General features: G+C 34.4%; 1 protein-coding gene across 1 annotated transcript in view; it reads left to right on the forward strand.

Moving 5' to 3' along the window:
• Window positions 1-24,889, forward strand: part of TUSC3 (tumor suppressor candidate 3) — a 135,638-nt gene that overhangs the window by 72,046 nt on the left and 38,703 nt on the right. Inside the window, exon 6 of the mRNA XM_030023149.2 lies at window positions 3,645-3,734. Within this exon, the coding sequence (XP_029879009.1) occupies window positions 3,645-3,734 (90 nt within the window). The remainder of the gene's footprint in view (window positions 1-3,644; window positions 3,735-24,889) is intronic.

Raw genomic sequence — 24,889 nt, forward strand, 5'->3', positions numbered from 1 at the left:
CCCCTGATAATTCAGGTGGCATTCAGCAGTTAAAGTGTTGTTCTTGCAGGGTGATAAGGAGAAAGAAGGGAGCAGGTGGATGAAAGGGGTGTCCGTGGTACTCCTCTCTGTAGAACTGCTGAATACAGACTCTACTCTGGATAAGTGGAGTTGAAAATCTTTCTAAGTGCTCAGAGAAAAATGCCTAGGCTTGAATCTTCTCCTGTTCTCCAGTTTTCATCCTTTGTACTTTGACAAGATTCAAGAAAACTGCAGAAAGGGGCCATTCCTCTGCATATGAATTTTTCCATTAAAATAAATACAATATAAACCCGTAAGGTAAATATGAAGACATTAATCACATGTTACAAGTTGCTCATTCATAGGAATTAATTTGGTGAAGTTTTATCCTGGGAAACACCAAGTCACAGTAATGGTGAGTGAACTAGGTGTTTTGGAAATTCTGGATCCCAAAGCATGGGTTCCTATGAAAACTATGGGGTTTGAAATGGTAAGCATTGTGTATCAGTGTGATGTATCATATATGTACAAATGTACAAATAATGGTGTGTATTTCAGGTGTGTTTTACAAACAGTAGAAGTCTGTAGTTTCCAATTTTTTTTTACCTGGATGATCATAATAGGAGAATATAGAACACAGCAAAATGGACTTGAATGTCAAGTGCTATCTGTAGCATACCAAATACTTGCTTAAGGGATATGGTGGAAATGCCCTCTTCTTAGGATACTTAAAATAGATGAAGAGTGAAAGAGGACAAGGGAGAAGCTGGAGAATGTTTTTTGGCTCCCCAAAAGGTAATTTTGAAATACACAGTAAAGAGGTGCATGGTGGAAGGAAATCATGGCAGATCCAGGATGTGGTGTACTAAATTAGTTTTCATGGTCACTAACAGTCTGAACTGGACAAGTATGAAAGATGCCTTCAGGATAAACAACCATACTGTTAACTCTTTCCTTTTCAATAATATTAATAGTTGGAATTTGTTTCTCCCCACTGTTGTGTCTCCTAGATATTTTTTGGTTAGATGTTACGATGTTGTGAGACAGTGTATTTGTATTGGCAAACATTGAAGATCTTCAGGAATTTGAGAGATTTATCTGTTGTAAAGTATATGACTTGTATATAAACTGGGGTGGGTTTTTTTAATTGTTCCATATGGAAGCTGATTTGGCCCTAGAGAATGTAAATTAAATACAGTAACTTAAGAATGAGTAAAATTACTTTCATAGAAAACTCTCTTTCAGAGCGCCACAGTTTGTGTACTCTATGTATCTGTTCTCTTTCAGTGTTTTACCTTTCAGCTAACTTTCGGCCTTTCAAAATATCTCTTTCACCTCACCTTTTTTACCCACATTTTCAGTTTCTACACATTTGTACTTTCACATAAGCTACCTCCTGTGTGATTCATCACCAAAATTGCAATATAAATTTATCTTCTGAAACAATCTGCAAGGTATAGAAATAACTATGTTACCCTTTTCCAGTAATGGAAGCATATACTTTCTTCAGTTTTTTCATATTATTAATTAAAACATAATCCATTTGCTAATAATCACTACCAGTATGCTTTCATCTGCCATATTAATTACTATACTGTTACATTCCAAATCCTGTTAAGGGGAAAATGAAGCACACCTTATATTTAAAGCCAAGAATCTGTTCTTAGTGTAACTGAAATCTTAACACTGCGACAAAGAATTATCATTAAACTGGATCTGAAAAAGTATTTTTTCATTATTTTCTTTTTCTTTCTATTACAAAGGCAAAAAGTCTCAGTAATAACAATACAGTTAAAATGGTTATGTACACACTTTCTAGTATCTTTCCCTTTCTCTGATGTCATGGTTACTCTTCTACTGTTTCTCTCTGGTCTTGAGATCATTCATTGGCTTTGGTTTGGGGCAAGGGGGTGCTATGGTGAGTTGTCAGCATTCCAGGTTCTTTGCTGGGAGGAGTATGATGCTGCAGCTTTCTTCCTCCTTGCTCTAGGGTCCATCCACTTGGAGCTACTTTTACCCTTTGTGCTTCCTTCACTGATCTGCAACTACATTTTACATCAAAATTTACTGGGTAAATGGGGATTGTCTTGCATACGTTGGATGCTTGTCCTTTATTCTCTTTGTTACCCCTAAAACTGGTTTTGACCAGCTCCCATGTCTGTGTTTCTTTAATTCACCATTGGCATAATATTTATAGGCTTGGGGTCTCCAGTGTAATCCTTTGCCCCCTTTCTTATAATTCTGTACTGGTACACTGCATCCTGTATTTCCAGTTTTGTTGTCTCTGCTGTCATCCCATGCCTATACCACATCAGTATGTGGGTCCTAATTATTTTGTCCTAAATAGAGTAGAAAAAAAAATTGTTATGCCATACAAAGATAAGCACAAGTAATGTAAACTAGGCATAGCCACCTAGTCTTTGGAAAAATCGCTGTTTCAGCTAAAGAGGTTAAAAAAAAAATAATCCAGGAAAGCCAAGACAGATTTGGATAAAGCCTGACAAGATTCAGTCCTAAGGCCTTGCAAAGTTTGTTCAGTTCATATTGCTAGAGGTGTCAATGCTGCATTTATGGGGTTACAAAGCTACACTAGCTTACATTTAATTCACGAATGTGTTACTAAACATTTTTTAAGGAAAACCCTTTAAAGGGTTTTAGTAAACCCTGGTTTAGTTAACCATCACGGTGTGAATTTTTACATTCATAATCCATCTGCTTAAATCACTGTGGCTATACTATGCTGGTGGGAATATTGATGTACAATAAAAATGAGCATATATGTAAAAACTGTACTTAAATTATCTTGGAGTTTTTGTAAGGATTATCTACTGATAAGTCTGAAGACATACTTAGATGATCCAACTTTTCCATTTCTGTTTTTCTCATTTGGTAATCAAAAGATACTAGATTTTCCTCTTTAAGATAGTCATGATGACTCTTGCTATGACTGTGATGTTTGTCATGTAGATTCTGCAGTATGACCTTCTACAAGAATGAATGTCTGTTTTTACAGTTGTCATACATCCCTAACCTAACTTCATACTTCTTTCCATAGGGAATTTCACTTTTCTACCAACTCAATCATTGTTATTTGTCATAGCTAAAATGAATCACAGTCATATAGGACACACAATGAGAATTTCATAAAATGGGACAGACTTTTTTTTTAATATTTGTATTTCTTTTCTTATGGTTTTATATATCATTTCATACACCTGAAAGCAAACAGGTAAGCTAAATATTTGTATTGGATTAGAGGCAGAAATAATTTCATGAAGGGTTTTATAAACCTTGAACACTAGTTTGCAGAATATTTGCAATGAATGCTTTCTACTGCTGTGAGTGCTTTTTGCGATATAGATGTGTAAATGTGGCAATTTCAAATGCACATAAAGACAGGATTATTTCAAGTGAGATTTTGAAAATCTCTGTCTTGAGCTAACTAATTTTCTAACAGAAGTCATTAAGAATTTTATGACACCAACACATCTGAAAACCCTATCCTAAAAATCAAATAGAGGTAGATACTGCATCTGGTTAGGTAAACAATTATGTATCTAAAACAAGCATCACCAGCAGAATGGTTTTCTATTCAATTCCTCCAGGTAAATAAATGAGTATATTGTTTCTCTATTTTCTTCTAGTGTGTTGTATTTGCTATGACATCTGGTCAGATGTGGAATCACATCCGTGGACCCCCCTATGCACATAAAAATCCTCAGAATGGACAAGTGGTAAGTTGATTCTTTTAATTTTATTTTGACGGGAAATATTATATAGATTGTCACTTCCTATACTGAGTCTACAATTGCAAATAATTGCAGTTCTGTAGCACTGTATGACAGTCTGTTAGAGTCTTAAGTCTCCAGTTGCAAGCAGAGTCTGTTTTGGAATTTCAGATGTTTAGAAAGTGCCACCATCTTTAATTTGAGCAATGAAATGAGTGGCCATGTTTTTAAAAATTCTCTCTATCAGGCTCCCAGCTGTAGTGAATGTGTTATAAAATGTTCCATACCACACAATTTCCACTGCCCAAAGATAAATGGATATTGTGTCTTTTTGCAGAAACCTACTTCCTCACAAAGTGAAAAGCAATTTGGTTTTTTCTTCTTTTCAGGCTCCATTTACACAAACCTTTGAGGTTTGTAACCTCTTATCTTTCTGTTTCTTGAGCATTATAGTTAGAAAAGGAGATGGCAAATATTTTCATGTGCTTTGTACCATTTTCCATCATGCCTGTAACTCTTCCATGGAACTTTACGGAATGCTTTTTCCTATACCTCTTTACTCCTTCAATTTAAATTCTTTATCAGCTTTACTAAGAAGTTACCACAGTTGAATACTGCCAAAATTACTGTTATATCCTGCTACCGCTGTCTTTGAAGGAATTCTTTTACTTGCTCCTTCCTGCTCACAAATTAGCAAACGTTCATCAGAGTTCAGAAGGAGAAACTCTCTTTGCCTACTGTGAAGGTAAAGAGGGGCTTGGCTAGTTTCTACCGCTCTTTGTTGTTTACCACTTTTCAAGCAAGTTATTGGGATGGAATCCCCAAAACAGGCAGTGAACTTAGTGGTCAGGAAGCTTTTTCATAACTAGTGGCCTGTTGAGCTATTTTCAGCTTTGACCATCACAAGTTAAAGGAGACTGCCTTATGTCTTAAAGCAAAAATTTATTCAAAGCTCCCTTTGTGTCTTCTTAATTGGAGTAGCAAAAAAATGATGGTTTGAATGTGATTACTGATCTGCTTTTTATCAGGAATGTAGCATAAATTCATAAAATGATGTGATTCCATCTGTCAACTTTGTTATGCAGAAGTAGAATTGATAATGTAATAAATAATCTCTGTAAAACACTGTGTTTATAAAAATTTAGAGATTTTCATTACTGCCTTGCAGTATTAAATTTATGACCCTTTCCTACGGAGTGACAGAAAGGAGAAATACTGCATAGAAAAAGCACCGTTTGTGACAAATTAGTTTTTACCATATCCAGTTTTATACATATTGCTCTTCTTAAAGATCCGTTTCTGAAGAATACCCTACATTAAATAATTTTAAAATATCCCTTTAATTGTTCCTGAATTTGTGCCATCTTGTCTCAGTTTTCAGAGTGTGAACTCATATCCTATCTGAGTGTCTGAAAAGCTAGGTTGGGAGTGTTAGCATACAAAACTAAATAATGAAAATAATGGTAAAGATAGTTTTAAGTTCTAGATACTAACCTACTGTATTAGTCAACATACATACCTTCTTTTCTGGTTTTGCTTCATTATATGACTTCAGGTAAGTTATTTTGTGCCTCTGATTCACCTCTCTCCTTGTTCATATGTGTCAATACTTTCATCTCCTTGGAGCTATGTCTGTGTCAGTAAGTAAAACAGTCAGATTCTAAGAATTAAAAAAATGCAGGATCACCAAGTTCCTGATTTATTTAAGGTATCACTGACCAGTATAACTGTAACTTAAAGCTCTGATTTTTACCAGTGTTAGAAGCTTAATAAGTAGTCTGTAAAACTTTACCTATTTTACATTGCGGGTTTTTTTCAAATAACACTATTGAACATTTTCGTGTTTCATTTTTCTAGCACTTATCTGTGTTCCTGTGAATTTGAAGTCATAAAAGTGCTTATCTAACACTTCTGTGAGATTTATTCAACCATGATAATTCACTGTAACACTGTTCTGCATTAAGTCAGCAACTGCTGTCTTTACATCTGGATGAAATTTAACTCATGACTTTCTTTCCAATGTCTAGGATTTAGTACCAATTCCAAATTTGCATACCAATTTTGTGCAAGGATTACTTGTATGTAATACTCTGAAACTTTGTGAACAGTCTTACTGTGTAAAATTCTGTTTTTAAGAGAAGGCATAGAATAGCTCACCAAGCTTAATTGTTTTATTGTTAGGTTCAGATTTACTAATTCTTAGCTTTTCTTGTTTCATAGGAGTTAGTGGTTCAGTTCTGTACTAGCCGTCAAGCCTGATATGCCACCAGACTTTGAAAGTGATAATATTCTGTCTTCATAAACTGTTCCTTGCCTCAGATATCTCCTGTTACTTGCTTTGTTCTTGTCATAATTTTAGATGACACTTCATTTCTTTTCCTTAAATTCCTATTTTTTCAAAAGATGAGAAGACATTTGTTTGCTTTGCTTGAACAGCACTACTTACTAGTGCCAGTATCTTGTACAAGTAACATTACCGGTTCTTAAAATTTTTGGCTTGTGCACTGCATTTATGACTCTTTGCTTGATTACCTAAACTACTTTAATTCTGTGAGTGTATTCTTTGAATGAAGCTTTTAAACCATATTTTTGTAATTCTGTGTGGGTCTATTCTGTGAAGTTGATGTGCTCTCTTATTGAGGTTGTTGCAGTTACTTCCTTTATTCCCCATGGCCGTCAGCTAATTTCAGGTTTTGGGTCCACATGAAAGCAGTATCAATTTTTATGTAGAAAGCTGAATCACACAGTACCATTGTTCAATATTTCAGTTCTAGTTTAGGTTGATGAAACTGGTGCTAATCTTCTATCTTGACACATTCTTTATTTCTGTTATATTTCTCGAGTTCTCCGTCTTTTGCCTAATAGTTTTGTTAGGATTAGGCCCTTACTGACTGACACTAAAATCTGTACCTATTTTACCAGGATTGAGAATGAAAACTAAACATCCCATTGGTGTCTGTGTATAAACAGTCTTGGGAGAGTTCTGATTTTTATTCAGAGCTTGATCTGTATAGAGCTGGTAGTAAGACAAGTAGAGACATGGGAGAAAGCAATTACACATTTTTGAGCCTCCTGCAGAGGTAGTTCTGTTGCTATTTAATTGACCAAATAGCAAAGAATTCTCATTAGATTTTCATCAGTTTTTAATCAAATGGCAGCAATGGCTAAGAAAGCATTTATGTATGTCTGTCCAGGGATTAGCAGCCATTTTTTTGATTTGGATACAAATTCTACAATTTTCATTGTACAGAATGCTCAAGACTGCATGTTTAAAATGGTTGAAAGTTTGCTATAAGTGAGAACAGGCAAAGGACAAGCTTGATCTAAAATACTGAATTAAGATGATTTCCAAAGCTCATAATTTTCTTTCCTTCTCTGAGAAGAAATTATTAGAAGTTGGAAAAGTTTTTGTGTGAAGAGGAAAATACGATATTTTTATTGTCAGATATTAGGTGGTTTTCCTACATAAGCTGATGCTTTGTGAAATGGATAATGGTATTATTTGCCACTATATTAATTGGATTTTTTTTTTACATTTCTTATATTTTAAAAGCTTGTTAAAGTTGCTTAAGCATAACACAAATTATGTCCTTAGGAAGCAATTTATATCTGTTTAACAGATCTTTTAGATAGACCCCTTGAAATATCAGATCAAATATAAATATTTGTTCAGTTATGGAGTTTATTTAGCTTTTTTTTTTTTTTTTCCTACTTACCTTTCACAGTTTTATAACCCCCGATCTTTATTCAGGAACAGTCTCTAAAATACCACTTTTCAAATGGTCTTGCTGGTATGAGTATGTGGTAATCTGTATGTTTCTGAAGTTAAATGAAAAATATCTTTGAGTTCTGGTATCATTTTTGCATTTGTCAATGCAAAATAAAGGTGCTCTGTGTGAAAGATTTATACTTAGAATATCAAGATTCTTAATTCACATTAGTCCTCTACTGCTAAGGAGGACAAAATGTCATTTATTAAAGTATATTCTGTGTTTTCTGACATGACTTTTTCATATGAGTCTAATTAAAATAAATGGAACTGTTTCTTGGAACAGTTTTAAAGAATAACTCTCCCTTTCAAGCTCAGTAAGTCACAGTAAATACATTGTCCTTTTGCCTTCTATCTATCTGGAAGCATGTTTGAAGTACAGTTTGCCAAGATGGTATTTGTAATGCCTGACTTCTCTGAAAGTGGCCACGTTGCTTGGTAGCAGTTTCAGTATATACAAATGTCACTTTACTGTGTGATATATTATAATAGATTTGTCTTGCTTTTGGACAAAAAAAAGTTAATACAGGTTATTATATCAGTATCTAACATAAAATGTCCAGATTGGCGTCACTTTTACCACAGCAATATTTTGGTGCATCTGTCAACAGTAATCACAACCATAGTGCTATTGAAAATACTTCTTAATATTTTATTGGAATAGCCAATTATTTATGTTAATATGCTTGATAGAAATAAGAAGTAGGCTATTTATGTTATGTTATTTAATGAAATAGCTTTCCTGTGGTTATCAAAGCAGTGAGTCTACTCAGAAGCTGCAACTAGTAAAGGGTTTCTCAAGCCTTTAATTTAAACTTCTATCTTGATTTAGTCAAAAAACTTAACAATTGGCACTGTAACATGTAGAACTAGTATAAAACAATCTTAGTTCTGTTAACAGATCAGGACATTAACAAATGGGCAACACCCATATCTCAACTAGTGTTGGGAAAACTATTAACCTCTGTAAGACATCTGTCCTAATTTTTGAGATTGTAAGGATGATTGTAGCTGGCATTTCAATAACTTTCTGTATAACACGTTTCTACCTTGATATTAGAAAAGGGAAGCCTTACGCAATATTTTGTACCCTTTTTTGTTGTGGGAAGCAAAGGATGTAGGAAAATGGTCATGACAGAAGGATTGCTGAGATGAGGCATTAGAACTTCTAGATTCTTCAAATGGTCAATTCTTGAAGCATATATGCTGTAAAAGGCAACATAGTAACCATTGTTTTGCAAGTACTGTAGTTTTGGCTGAGTAAAGATGGAACATGTTCTCATCAAGTAAAACTGGATTTTAGACAAGTAATCAGGCAGCAAGTAGTCTGTCATGATAAAATCCAATAAAATAAAAAAAAGCGCTAGATTTTAATTGCTGCTTGTCACAACAGAAATCCAATTTTAATTGACTGATACCACTTTCAACTAACAAACACTCCTTCTCGCCACCTTTTGTTAAGTGTGGATGGGCTCCTAGAAGCAATTTAGTTTCATTTGAAAGAACAACTGTTTTGTACAGAACACCTCTTTTTATGTCAGAAGTCAGGGAGACCTCAAATATAAGAAGTTATGAAGTATCTGAAGATAGAATCATAATGCAATACAGAAAAATGTATGTTAAGACAGAAAACGAGAATGACACAAGGGAAAAACCTGTTCATGTTGTTCTGTTACTAGTAGAAAAAAAAGCCATTTTCTTAAACCTAGCTTGAGCGCCAAGTAGGAATCTAGTTTTTCTGTCTTCCTGGACTTTACTGGTTGTGTAGATGTTAAAAGGTAAGAGCCTTCTCTAATAAAATAATTTTGATTGGAAGGTACCTCTGAAGATCATCTAGTCCAGCTGCTTGCTCAAAGCTGGTCAGGTTGCTCAGGACTTTGTCTAAGCGAATCTTGAATGTCTCCATGGTTAGAGATTCCCCAGCCTGTTCCAGTGTTTAAGCATCCACATCATTCTTAATTTTACCTTTTAATTTATTTTTATCCTTTTTTTTTATTTCCCTCAGGAACAGTCAAGGTAGATTTTATCCTTCTCTTCAGTAAAAGCTGATTTAGCTGAGTTCTTAAATAGAATTTAACACTGGCTTTAATAAAATTAGACTTAGCCTAGCAGTACACCTTTTCAGAGCTCCTGACAGCATACTTTTGCTTAAGTGGCACTAGCACTCTTAAGATATCACTACAATATCCACACTGGAAATGAGAAAACATTAAGCCTGGAGTAGTCAGAGAGATTTTTCTCTGTATAGATTTTGTTCTCTGAATAGAGCTGTGCAGACCTTCTTCCTGTAGCTATTAAACTACTTAAGCATGTCTGTTTTCTTCTGAAATCTTACAAGTTTTCAACAATTTTGAGAGACTGGGGAAGGGAGAAGAGAGGAAAGAACTCTACCATATTTTCCCTATTGCACAACACAGTCTTTCACTACTTCAGATGGATTATTTTGTCAATCTTTCATCTTCCTTGCAGAAAGATAATCTGTAGTACAAAGGTGCAGATGTTCCTTTTGCTGAAGTAAAATTTTAGCATTTGGGAATTGTCTTGTGAATTACTAAACAAGTATCAAAATATTCTCTATCCTGCAGAGCCTTCTAGAGTTATAGACCTGGTGCATTTTTTCCATTGGAGAGCTCTTGCCTCTCCATATAGTTTTGCTAATAAGCTCTAATGCTGTCATTTCAATGTAACAGATTAGATTTCTCTTATGCCTGTGAACAATGTCAAGAGAAGGAACATGCATTTGAGTGTGTTAATGTAAATGAAGCAGTGTACTTCAGGCAGTCCTTCATGGACTAATTCACCCATAATCTCCGGTTCAGAGAGATACCTTTTTATTGTGGTTATTCTTTTTTATGGTGGTTATTTTTTATTAAACATAAGGAACTTTCGATACTTTTTTTAAAATCTACAAGGCAACAGTTATTTGCTACTTGATATTTTGAGCAACATAAAATGCTTTTTGTATGTTTTCATGGAAACAAAAATTATTCTGACATTGTTTTTTGCCTAGCTCTGGCGCCAACAACTAATTCCTTTCTTTGGCTAAGCTTTCATGTTTACTGGCTGTTCCTGGAAGAAGTAACAATACAAGAAGACATAAGGACTAAATTAAAAGGTAAACTAAAAGGTTTTATTGTACATGCAGGTTGTTCTTCTGAGCCTCTAAAAAGCAGTAGGGTAATATTATACGTCCCACCTTCTAGATATCAAATATTTCTTAGAGTTCCTGGACATTAAATGGCAGGATATCTATTTTTGTTTGTTTTTCTGTTCTTTGAATCATTCATAATAATTTCTTTTTTTATTTCTTTATATACGTTGAGACACAGATCTTGTAGATAATACAGTGAGAGACAGGCACACATACCTGTTTTCATTATTTTTCCTTACATATTCTTTTGAAGCATTATGAACATTCACAAGGTTAATGATGTTACCACTACTGTTCTTTGTACCTTTCATTTTGAGACTTAGAAGTGCCCTATTCTTGGGCGGGGTGGGGCGGGGGGGTGGTCCCCACTGCCAAGCAGCATACTTATGTAAGAATTCAACAGAGTCTGAACCCAGGTAACTGAGGAACCGGTTTTGGCTTCAGATAGTGTGCTCAGATAGGCAAAAACTATTCCTATACTAAAATTAAAATAGAATAAATTGTTACCTGGGAAGGTTATACGTATGAGCATAATTGTGAGAGTAGGTGCCCTCGTAAAGGCAAGGGTTGACTGCTGGGTTGGCAGGGGTTTTGTTTGGTTTGGGGGGAGGTTGTTTGGGTTTTGGTTTCTTTGGGTTTTTTCCCCCAAGTCAGTGGTAAATTTACCACCGATTTTTATAACAGTAGACCTATTAAAAAAAATTGTATCCAAGGAACATGTATGTATTCATTTTTCTTTCAGCACAGTAATGCTTTAGTAGCAGAAATGAATTTGGTTTAGCTTTAGAATAAACAATGAGAATCTTTAAATAAGTGAAGAACCTTGTTTCCTGATTTTTTTGCACTTCTCAGATTAATTTATACAGTTTATTTGTCTAATGTTCATTGGTTGGTATTGTACTTCTGTTTATTACAATGGTTGTAATTATAAAAGAATTGGAATGTATGTATATACATTCATCTTCTCAATACTCCTCATTACAATATATCTTGAAAATATAAAAAGCTATTTCAAAATTGTTGGAAGATTATACTCAATGAATCGATAATGCTTATGTCATCAGAAATGTCATACAACATGTATTATTAATATTAAAGCTTTCTGCTGTTCTGTCCAAAGGATAAATTCAAGTTAAACTATTGGGATTCTCTAGAATATACTCTAATATGTGAACTATAGTCTTTTAATTTAGGATTCTGGTGAAAAGTTCAAATTATTTAATTATTTTTATATTAGTTCAATTAGATTTTTCTCATAAGGGTAGCTTACGTGGCTGTTACATTATCAATGTTTATATGTAGAAGCAGACATTGCTAAGTCTATTGTCTTGCTGTGGCTGTGTAAGTGGTAAGCAATATTTATCAAAAAAGTCACTGAAATATTTGAAAGGGAATTACTATTTTCCAGCTGCTCCATCTGTCTTCCTTGGAGGATGATGAGGAGAGAATTTAACTTCTACCCTGATTGCTGGTCAGGATTCAAGCTCTCTTTATGTCCACATTGTTGAGAAACAAGTTCACAAGAAGAGTGGGGTTTGCACAAGCATTTAAACAAAGAATTATTTTCATTTTGCACTACCCTTTAGACAAGCACACTCCTGTCTGCCACTTAAAAAGCCATTGCAGAACTCTACATGTATTGGTTAGAAAAGGTGGTCAAGAGCCCTGTTTAGAGTTTACTTCTGCATAACACAACTGAGATTGATCTGCTCTTTAAATGTTTCAAAAGCATCTTGCATCAAGCTAATATGTTGCACAGAAGTGGGTTGAGGAGCAGATTTCATGTACATCACATTTTCTTAGTATTCAGTACTTAAAGAATTAAGCTTCCATGTTATTAGAAATAGACTGTAGTTCTTTTGTACATGTTTGAACTGAAAAGAGGAGACATTTTTCACTGTTCCCCTTGAAAGTCTGTCACTAATATTTATATGAAAGCTGTTAAAGGCTGGAGCACTTTAACTTTAGGTACAGAGCAAATTAAAAAGAGTTATTTACTGAACATCTTGCAAATCTAGGTTTTGAGCAATAAACAAAAACATGAAATAACCTCCTTCACGTTCACAGGTCCTGAGGTCACTTAGCATAGCAGAATGCTCTATGTTAAGAGAAAATAGCATTATCGTTTAGAAGAGGGAAGTTGTCTGCATTTACCAGCCCTTCACACTTCTACTATGGGTCAATGAAATGAAAGAAGAATTTGGTCTATGATTTTTTTTTTTCATAATCACTGTTCTAAAAAACATTCCAAACAAAAAAATGTTCATGTGCCTTTTGCACACCCATAATTCTGTAGTTCATATTAATCAGACTGAGTAATTCCTGTCAGATAAAGGAAGGCATTGTTCCATAGTCTTCTCTGTGGCTAAATACCAGTCATAGAACTAAACTGAAAATTGTTTTTTGAATTATTGTTGTTTTATTTGCCTATAGACAGAGAACACTTCAATGAATGGTATAATGAATGAGCAAACACCATCTGATCTTGTCCAGTGCTGTCATTTAAGATGTTAATAATGCTGGAAATGGGGAAAAAAAAGACATAGGTTGTCTTTAGAACACGAGTAGGTATAATGCCATTAAAATGCTTTCTGTGTAAAAAGAAAACTTTAAAATTGAGCTCTGGAAATGTGCAGAAATATTTGGGCATAGCAGTTCTCACAGCCCTTTTGTGTGTCACTAAAGAATTAGGGAGAGTTTTGTCAATGTTAGCTTCTTCACCTGAACGTGCATTTAACTAGAAGTATGTTACAGTAAGTGGAAGTAATGCAAGCATTGGATCAGCTACACAGTTTAAAAATGGATTTTAAGAATCGATTTAAGAACCAAATTGAATTAAATTCATGCTGTTAGCAATTTAATATCCCAATAATTGATCACTTGTACTATTATTAATTATCTCTGGAAAATTCAGAACCACAAGGATATGATGTGAATGCATATATGCCACTTTAGGTAGTGCTCACAGAGGGACCATAGTGTGTTTGCTACTGTGGTCTTTCCGCTGTATCCCTCTCATCCCTTAAAAACACTATATTAAATTCAGGCCTACAAATATTTTGCAAACCTTGAGTAACTGGAAAAATAAAAACAGTACATAGACTTTAATTTGTATTTCTTCTGGCTTTTTTCTCCTGTTTGTTTAATTTCCTGTTTCCCTAACCCTAATACTAAAATATTGGAAAGCTTCATTTACCGAAGAACAAACAACTGAAACCCCTCCAAACAAGCCTCTTTAAAGGTGAGGAAAAAAATCTAGAAACAGATTAGAGGGACATTCAAACCACTGTTACTCAGAGGATTATTTTCTGCATAAATTGAAGAACATACCTTCCAAAAAAGATAGTAGATATACCACGGGGTAGAATGAATCTTGAAAATAGATAGCACACAACAGCAATTTGAAAAAGAAAAGGACAACTGGAAAAAAAACAAACCAGAAAAATCTTCCCGCAGAATCCTGGATTTTGCTGGTATAGGTGACTAGTACACATGTCTGCTGATATATATTTAATGTCTTTAAAATGAGCCTCTTTTCGGTGGAACTTATTCCCTTTGAGAGTTAAAGAATACTGTAAGGTTGGGTTATTAACATAAGTATACTACCAAGTTAACAAGTTCAGTCCAAATGCATAATACTGGTTTGAGGTTTTTTTCCTTCTTCTTTGCCCCTTAATTTTTTGGTTTGTTGTTTTTTTTTGTTTTGTTTTGTTTTGTTTTCATTTGACTATCTACACCGTTTCATATAGCTCTGATCCAGCAAATAGCTTTAATGCTTAATTCATAGTGCACAGTACACAGAGTACACAGTAGTGGGAGGGCCCTTGTACATTGTCCAGTCATGGGCAAGGGCATCTTCATCTTATCAAAATCTTTGACTTTAATTAAGATTTTGCTCCCAGACTTGTTTTACAGTGCTGTTGTACCATCTTTTGTATTCAAATGAAACTTGTTTTAATTGTTGGGTGGGTTGCAGATGCAATACTTTGTACCTTGATTTTTACTTCATTTTTTAATGGGTAGATCACATTAATGAATCATATTCAGCCTGTACTTATATAGTGGATACTTTTTTTCTAGCTGAGTTCTCTTCAGATAATGAGAACATAATCTGTGGAAATCATTCTGACTTTTGAAGTATATAACCTTCATTTCTTCCCATGTAATGTAGTGGTGTTTTTTCCTTTGGTTCCTTTCTGGCATCAGCTGAATTCATTAGTACCTCTTTTTGCACTCAAGTTATCAACTTGAAACTTAATAAATTAGTCCCAAGATCTAGAGTTCCTTTATGTGTTTTTAAACAGCCTATTCTGTCTCCCATTGAGCCAGTTATTCAACCTGCTTATAGCATTTGTTCCAAACCCATTTTTCTCTGGCTTTACATGTTATAGAATGAATTGCCAAAGTCCAGATAAATAGTAGCACATTTTCTTTGTCAAGAGGATTAATTACCTTAAAAAGAGATTGTGCCTGATGAATCTGGTATCTATCTCTTTGGAATAAGTGTGCTGTATTTCCTCTCATTTTTCATGTTCCTTCATACGTTTAATTGTTCTTTATTTCAAAATTTATTCAGAAGCATTTCATGTTATTGAAATCTAACTTCCTTCCTTCCAGAATGCATTTAGTTTCTTTGTGTGCTGTTCTACAGATTTACACTAACATACTCAGATAGACTTGGCTAGAATACATACATAAAAAAATAAAATTGCTACTAGGCTTTAAGATTTATGTACTAGTTTTGGAATTCTGCTTTTTGAGTTTTCCTTCAACTTTTTATGTGGTACAGATTCATTCTGTCAGCTGTGGACCTGTGTATCCCTTTTATTCATTGTAACCATTGCTGAAAACAGAATTCGGAAATTGGGTCATTATCACCCTTTACTGTGTATTAACTTCTGTGCTTGTTCTCTGTTTTAATGGCTGAAATATGAACTATCTGTTTTCATTTCATTTGCAGGGCCACCTCAGCTTAACTCCTGACAACTTTCATTTTATCACTAAGCTGCTTGACATTTTAAGAGGGAAATGTATTTGCTACTCAGTCTCTTTCCATTCTTTCTAAGCTCTGGTTGTTCACTGTATTCCATTTGGGATTATTAATCAGTAAGGTCTGGAATCCTTCCCTGAAAGGTCACTTATTTATTTATTTATTTATTTATTTTTAAGATGTGTGGGATACAGATTCAAGATAGCTTAAGAAACTTAGTTAGTCTCTGACTCATTAAATTCACCAAATTTTTCTAGTGTAGATGACTTCCCTCATTAATTTTTCTTTTCAGTTGAACTCTTTTGAAATGTAAAAACTTAAATTGAAAGTTTTAAATGTGTTACTATTAATCTTTCAGTTTAATTTACTCTGGTACTCATTGAATCAGCCCAGGTCACTTTATCTGAAATTATTTTAGACTTCCTGTGTCTTTACAATGCCCTTTTTCTATGAAAAATGCACCTAAAATATTACTGCTTCTTGTTGAACTAGTGAGTAACTGAGGATGGAATCTGCCAGGTGTCACATACTGATCACTGAGGTCTGCTGTTAGTAGTATCTGTTTCAATTCTATCTGGAAAATTAGTCTCCAGTCTACCACAAGGAGTTCTTTTTCTGAATGCTTTTCAGTTCTTCAACTCTGTAATATCGTTCTCTGCGAGTGGGGTCTGAGTTACCTCCTGACCTTGTTCTCCTCCTCCAAAGCCTGGAATGTTCTGCTGAAGCTCAGCTTATCTTTTCATTCCATTTTTCCGTGAGTTCACCTGCACCAGTGCTTAGTTCAGATAAGGGGTGCTCTTTTGAAGCCCATGCCACTTTCATTCCCACCTTCTATGCTTCAGTTCACGTTACACAGGGCACATGGACTATGATCCTTCTAGATGAAATGAAGTCAGAAGGTGGACTCCAGGAGTTCAGCCAGTACACTCCCAGCTGCTACTGGTTTGTTCAGTCCATTGGACCAAAGAGGAGTTAGTGTGAAGTAGAACCACTTGAGATGTGTTTAGTATGGATATTGGGTTTGGAGAATTAATATGCACTATTTGCTAATATAAACATAGCCCTTGAGTCCTCAGCAGCTCAACATAAGCATCTTTGCATCAGTACTGGTGGTATTCTTCCAGTCAAATTTTGAAATTTGTTCTGATATGAAGGGTGATGTTGAACAGGAGGCTCTGCTTCCATGAAGACATTTCAAATCACAGATTTGTATCTGATACCCCTGTTCCTAGGAGAAGGTGTGTCTTATGTTTTACCAGATATATTCTGGTAATGGATTGTCAAATGAATGTATATCTATTTCCTGCTAATATATGTATATATGAATGACAGCTAGATAGAGCTTTGGGTCATGTCTGTTTTTATCTTAGTAGCTCAGTGCTGGTCTTTCCTCTATTTCTTGAAAAGACCAAACCTCAGTAGGTTCCTCAGAATCTTGACTTAAATGCTTTGCTGCCTGCTTTGCTTTTATACTTTTAAGGCTTTGCTAGAGTGTATGTCAGGTGAGAAAATATATTTTCTGAAGAGTCTACTTAAGTTGAAGGTCTTTCCTCTTCAGTCTTGCCATTTTATATTGACAGTGCCTCTTTGAATGAATGTTTAGAAAATATGACTACCAAAGGTTAAAGTGCTTTTTTCATTCCAAATTTGTAAAACAATTTTGGTGTTGAGATGAGATTCTAACTAATGTGTTATAGGAGGGGTCTGTATATAATTAATAGCTAACAGAAATTCACAAACATTTTAATGAATTCTTCAGTTTTAGATCTTGACTTACTTTAGGTCTTACAGAGAAAAGGTTGATACAATTTTTGTTTAATTATCAAATCAAGATTTTCTCAACTGAGAAATTATAAAAGTAACTAAATACCTAAATGCTATTAATGTGTAATAATAATTTTAAAATATACTGTGTCCTTTGTACATAACAAATATTTCAGTGTGGATTTTCTATCATATTTTTAAGTATTAAAGTGGGTGAATCCTGGCCCTTTTTGTCATATATTTATTTTTAAGATGCTATGAAGATAATTTCCTATTTTAATATGCTATGATTTTCCTGTATTTAACAGGTCATGCTATACAAATATTTTTATATCCTCTTATTTATGATTTTCAAAAACAATATCCAGTCCTTTAATATTCGTATAATTCTCTATAACTCTTTTGAAATTTTAGTAAAAATACATATTCAAGTTGATATGTAGAACCTAGACAGAAACATTTTAAAAAGCTCAATCTTTTAACAGAACTAACAAATACATTGGTGTCTGTGTATGTGTATATTTCCTAATTTTAATGTTTCCTCTTTTCATTTTAAAGGTCAGTTCTATTATTCCTGACAATTTTATTTTAATTTAGCAAGCTAAAAAAAAAGGGAATAGAACACTTTCGAACACACAGAAGTTGCATTTTAGTATCTACCCAAAAATAGTGCATTTCTCAACAGAGACACTGCGAGAAAAGGGTTGCTAGACAGTGTTAAAAATACCGTTTTCAAGCGACACAAAAGAGTAACCTTCAAACTTTTTCTGACTTTGTCTCTTATCAGTCATGCAAGTGTCAGAGTCATAATGTGAATACTCAAGAAGGCTTTGAATTGTCAATAGAGGAAGCTTCCTCTTTGAGGTTATATTCGCTGGAACAGAAGAGATAACACTATTATCAGTGTTTTTATAGTGTAGCCAATTTCTCATTGCATGTACTGAAATGCAGTTTTTAATGCAGTTTAGATATTAGTATAATGATAAATATGTCAGACTTTTAAACTGAATTCTGAATGTTTTTGTTAGTCTTGATAGAGTATGAAATTCCACTCTGGTCTCTTTCAGAGATTTTTATGAGCATTTTCTGGAAAAAAAGTGATTTTCAAACATATTTATAACCTCCTTTTTAGGAAATTGACATTAAATATGCATTGCTTTCTGGGATGTGTGTTGAATTGTCAGCCAGTTGGAACTTCAAAGTTTAGCACTGGAATGTAAACATACAGAATAAAAACCTAGCACACTGTATAATATACAAATACCATTACAAGCTATTTATGATCACCATAGTATGAATTTTTATGCTTTTTTTGATAAGGCATTCAAGCCCTGTGTTTTAACTGCTGACTGTGTGAATTGGTTTGAACTGCTGTTTATAGGCTTGTTACTTTTATTTCTTATACAGTGTAATTTTTTTCTATGGACTAGCTAATGCACAAAATCTCAACACGTTCAAAAGTATTGTGCAAATTTTGCATGATAATACAATTGTGCTAAACTTTTACACATGTCCCACTTCAAATTTGTTGACATTTACACTGAAATTAGTCAAGGGCTGACTGTAGAGAGCTATAGAGGATTTATTTTTATTTGCATTGACTTGTAGGTTATTGTTAGCATATGTCAATTAACTCAATTATTCAAGATCATTTCTGCAAGAATTATGTGTTATGTCCACTACCAGATTTAGGTAGTCTTTGAATCATTACTGCATTTAGGTATTCTGAATTAATATTTGTGTTTTACTTGAGTTAAATTCTCATCCCTGATCTTCTAATATACAAGATAGCAAATAAAGATTGACAAGTATGTCAGGGCTTAGGGTTTTACCAGCAATCTCAAGTATTTCAGATGTATGAAAATAGCCCTTAATATCTAATAATTAAAAACTAAATCCAATTAAAAATTAAAAATTGAATTAAAATTCAATTAATCATCAAATATGCTAAGTGTCTGGAGAATTCTGTGTAGGCAAAATCATGGCTCTGCTGAAAGCTAGACCTCTTTTTGTTAGTATCACAAAAAGTAGTCTGTATTTTTGTTTCCCTGTTAGCATTACTCGACAGGGTGATAAGAAACATTGTTTTTGACAATAAGAGTCCAAATGAATTCATACGATGGCCTTTAGATCAACTTTGGATGTTGTGCTAAGAACTCTGCCAGTGGAAAACAGTGTCAGAGTATTACTGATTCTAGCAAGCTACATAGCTGATAATATATATATTTTATAATACATGAAAGGTCAGGCTATAGTATTCATCTTACAGAATGAGGACTAAATTTTGTCTCATATTGACTTTGTTGTTCTTAGTTGCCTTATCTCTTGCCTCACGTATCTACTGAAGTTCCTTGAAGGCATCAACAGGAATGAGAGTGCTACTGCTGTCAGTCCACTTGAACTGACAGAAGTTTTGTCATCAAATAGGTTTGAAGAAATTACAGAATGAGGTCTAATAAGTTCTTCTTATGAATGAATAAGGAACTGATAGGTGTAAATTATTACTTTTCAAGGTGAAAGGAAATCAGTGCTGTTTCACAGGGGTTTATGCTATGACTAACCCAGTCGCTATTTACTGTTCATCCCTTTCCAAAAGCTTGACAGTTTGCTGTTGGCCTTAAGTAATTTGGAAGGGTAAAGAGAAGGGCCAGCTGCAAAGAAGTATAGGTGGAGTTCTGTGCAGAAGAACTGTGCAAGAGTGTTACCTGCCATTTTATTGCTGTATTGGTAACAACTGTAAAGTGATGTGAATGAAAAAGCAGATCATACATTTTCCCTATAAAAGTAAAAAGCCTGTAAAATGATTGGCTCTCAGCAGACTGTTTCTATTCAGGAGTAAGGTCTTTTGGTTAGAATAGCATAATCAAAACAATCTCTAAATACTCAGTGGACAAAAGAGCAAATAAAGTTTAGAATTATTAGGAGAGAAAAACACTTTCAATGCTATAAATTCTGTGTTTCATGCACTGTTTGAATACAGTCTGGAAAGAGCTCAGGAGATGACACAGGGTAAACTAAAGTATGGAAGTGCTTCTGTGGAAGGAATGATAACAGGCTGATTTGAGTGAGGTGCATTAAATAATGACTGACATGGAGAGAAGTGTAAAGGGAATAATTTTCAATTTATTGAAATTAAATTTGAAGGTGACTTTTCAAATGTTTCTACATGTTACACAGCTGTGGAACTCTTTGCTGCAGGTTATCGCACATATTAAAAGTTTACAGCTTTCAAAAAGCTACTGTACAAATTTATAGCTATTAAAACACCTTCAAGATGGTAGTTTCAGGTAGTCTGCCTAAAAATCAGGAGTATTTCCTGGGAGACAGTGTCTCGGGGAGAGACTTAAAAGGAACATTCTACATCTTAACCTCAACATAAACATTAAACTGTAGTGTCATTAATAGCATCTATCTTTGAGTGTGAGAAAAGAAGACCATCAAGTGCAAAGTTATTCTTTCTTTGTCCACAGCATTTAATAAAATGATAAAATAAAATTTGACTGCAAATGATTCAAGTGTGTGTACTTCAAGAGATGTGAAAATACTGGAAGTATTGTCACAAGAATAAAGATTTCAGTAGGTGGTCATTAAAAAGAAACTAGTGTATTTTTATTGTTACATTGCAAGATTGAAAAGTCTTCTGTGCAGTTGTGCTAGGGCTGTCTTTGTGTCACACTAGAATAGCCTCATCATTCACATGGTGTATACACTAATTCACATCCTTTGAAGTTGGCCAGATTAAAAGAGGAAGGGAAAATGAGATGTGGACTGGTAGGGAGCAATACATAGTCCTGTTAATACATGCAGTTGCAGTGCATGACAGCTGTTGAGATTAGCTTTTGAGAGAACATGGATCACTGGAGATAGATACTTAAAAACAGAAAAGATGTTCACTAGTAAGGGGCTTTTAAACTGCTTAGGCAAAGAGATAGTGTTGAAAATAACTTATATTTTTGGAGTACTATCAAGGCAAATGCCACATTCTCTATTACTTGAAGGAGTTTTAGGACATGTAAAAGATACTTAGATTGAATTGGGAGAAACTTACATCCTACTAGGAGAAGTTGAGATAGTAGAGGTAGTACTGAGAGGACTGTGACTGTCCTCATCTTGATGTGTCATCAAATCCTTTTCCCTTCATAATCTTTGAGAAGGGTAAGCACATACATACATTACATACAGCAGCTTCTAGCCATCGCAGTTCCTTCTTGAGATAGACATTGCAGTAAAAATCAGTGCTTTATCTGTTAGTTGCCTTTTGCAAGGAGTAGTTGCCTCATGACAAAAAAAAAAAAAAAAAGTATTCTGATAAGGAGCAGAGAAAAGAGCTCACCCCAGAGAAACTTCAAATGCTAAATAGGGGATACTAGGCTGCATGTGGAGCATTACTGAGAGGATGTCATGTCATGAGGTCTTCCCTAGATGGTTTTTCTCATTCAAGTGCTTAGTGTTAGCCATATTTTGGTTCACTAAATAATTCACTCTCCAGGTCAGTTTAGAAGGAACTTGGGATAGAGGCATTTCTAACCTCCAAAAACATGTGGATGACAGTTTACCTGCTGAATCTTTTGTCTGAGGTTATTTGCAGAACCCTTTCTTTTATATTGAAAGTTTGCTTTTTTCTTGTGGCAGCCAGTTTAGTCTTCTGCAGCTAAATGTTATATAGAAATAAATACGTTAGATTGAAATTCTTTAATATAGAGTAAATGTCTTTACTTTATGGTTTGTTCTATGCAATTATGTGGCTTATTATATACTATATATCTTTCTAAATATTGATGTTCTGAAATTCTATCACCAATAAACCATCAGAATGAAATATTTGCTCTGTTGAAATCAATAGCAAAATGCTTATTGACTTCTTTTGAATCAGCATTTCACCCAAATTATTCTAGGTACAGAGAAGAAACCTCTGTGCTGTTCTACAAATATCATGGGACTGGAAATCTGCTTAGGTCAAAGTCACTGTGAGGTTTTGTAACTAGAGCTTCATACTGCGTGTAAACTAAAGAAATAGGTGTGTGGAAAAAACTTTTTTCTTTTTTTCTTTTTTCTTTTTACTTTTTTTTTTTCAATAAAAGATACTTTGAGAAATCATCTGTTGTGTTAAAAGAATTGCCTAATTAGTCTATAAGAACTGAAAGGAATCTTGAAAGTCCAGAGAGGTGAAAGGGGGACAAAATTCATTACAAAGCCAACAACTGCTCCTCCAACACTGGGAACAATCCTTTGTACTAAAGTGGTGGGATGTGTGGAGAAACATTCTTCAGATTACATGTTCATGTTGTTAAATTAAAGACAAACCTGCCTGTATAGATGAGTTTTGAAAACTGACAAAACCACTGAGGTTTCTTGCAATCGTTGACTGGAATTTTGTTGTAATTCATTTAGAGAAAACAAGAAAGACCACACTAGATCTTGCTTGTCCCTATCAGCAGTAAATTAGTGAATTAGTTAAATTCAGAGAAATACAGCAGGTTGAGGGAGGGTTCTGCCTGTCAGACCCTGATTCAGGCTCAGCTAATGAGTAAGTTTCACTCCAGCATGCATCTAAAATGCAGCCTTGGAGTTTTTGCTTAGTTTCAGTGGGCTGCAAGGACTCTGAAAGTATTAAGAAAATGCTATATGTGTTGTAAAAGTCTTAAATTTTAACTGGATTTGACATGCTGTCTTGAAATTATGTTCTTACAAAAGTATCAATGAAAAATATTCTTAAAATGCTATGTATTTATGTACAATGTCCAAGTTTATGTACAATGGGACTAAACCTAAGGAACTCAATGGGTAAGCAAACAATTCTTTGCCAATCACATACATGAAGGCTGTGCTTTGCATCCTTCCTTTATGCTAGCTTTGTAAGCCCAGACATCCATGGTCTTTTCTGCCACTTTGCTAGAGAACCATGTTTTAGGTTCATCATATATGCAATAGGTGTTCCTATGCTAGATGTTTTTCTTTGTTATTAATTTTCAGTTAGCTGCTATGGACACCACAGTAAAGTACAAAAGTTTTTGGCTTGGAACAAACATTTGGGAAAAAACACACTTTTAACAGCAAAATTAAACTATCATAGTTCAACTGTAATGTAGATATTTTAAAAGTCTAGAAGTTTGGATCTTTCTGGATGCCAAGAAAAGAGGAAAATAATATTTAATGACCTCAAAGTTGGTGAAGTTTCTGAATGTTCTCAAAGCATTCAGTCATCTGGTACTGTGATGCATTTAAGTATCTGAATACTAAATTTGTAACTGCTTAAGCCACCTGAAATATGTCATGATCGTTCATAACTAGAACATTTTTTAAAATCTACTTGAACGCAGATCTTTCTGACAGTGCTTCTAGATCTTTGATCAGTTTGTCAGGCTGTTCTTGTGTATTAATTTTAATTTGAAGAATTCTTTTAAGTTAATTTACTAGACAACGTATGGTTCTTAACTTGTTCAGTTTTTCCCCTTCATCTACAATCTGCAACTCTTACTCTTTTTTTTCCCTTGGTAGTTATTTTTGTCTTAAGATGTAAAATTTTTCTTCCTTGTGCATGAAAACTATTGACCTACTCTTGCAGTACCTCATACAATGAAGTAACCTGTACTCTACATGCCTACTTAAAATTGCTGAGAAAGTTGTTGTCTCTTAAAGCCTCCCAGGCTTTCCTTTTCCACCTACGTTACAGCATTTCACAGGTAAGATAATAGTACTAACTTTGTTTTGCACCTCTCTAGACAGCAGATCACTGATGTTTTTCTATCTGCAACTTTTATTGGCAGCTTTGCAGCAGACTATTAAATGTAATGCCATGGTTCAAAATAGTATATAGAAATCCCATATTGACCATTGCTAAGTGTCACCAAATGAAATGCCCCTAGTGAGGTACAAAGAATGTTTTAATTCTTGTATAATGTTTTGGGTGGGGGTTTTTTATGCTCCTGAGGCTGGCTACAACATCTTTGGCCTCCTCAGGTTTTTTTCATTCTCACTGTTCAATTGATATTTCTGGTTTTACTGTTTCATAAATCCTTTTCAGGACCTCCTTCAACATAAACCACTAAATACAAAGCACCAAAATAATATTCTGTAATTTGTAAATTCTTTTCACTTGCTGCTGGTCTTGGGAGGCATGTCAGTTTTGTCCAGATATCTAGGCTGCACAGACTGAAAGCATCTTTTCACTGCCATTCAGCCTGAGGACATCCATAGAAACATTTTTCAGACCTGGAACTTTTCTGTTCTTGCTTTAATTAGGAGAACAGTTTTGTATGTGCTTTATTTTATATTTTATTTATGTTTATTTTTCACTGTGATGTTCTTTCACCTGCTTAATCAGTGTCATGTAGTGTGATTCTTCTTTGTGTGGTTTCTTATGGAGTTATTTCCTTTCTAATCCATCCCTCTCTCTCTCTCTCTCTCTCTCTCTCTCTCTCTTTTTCCCTTTCCCCCCCCCCCCCCCAGTAGTAATTTGCAGTTTAAGCCATAAAAGCCCTCAAAAT

The sequence above is a fragment of the Aquila chrysaetos genome, chromosome 1, assembly GCF_900496995.4.
Source record: "Aquila chrysaetos chrysaetos chromosome 1, bAquChr1.4, whole genome shotgun sequence".
NCBI classification, from domain to species: Eukaryota; Metazoa; Chordata; class Aves; order Accipitriformes; family Accipitridae; genus Aquila; species Aquila chrysaetos.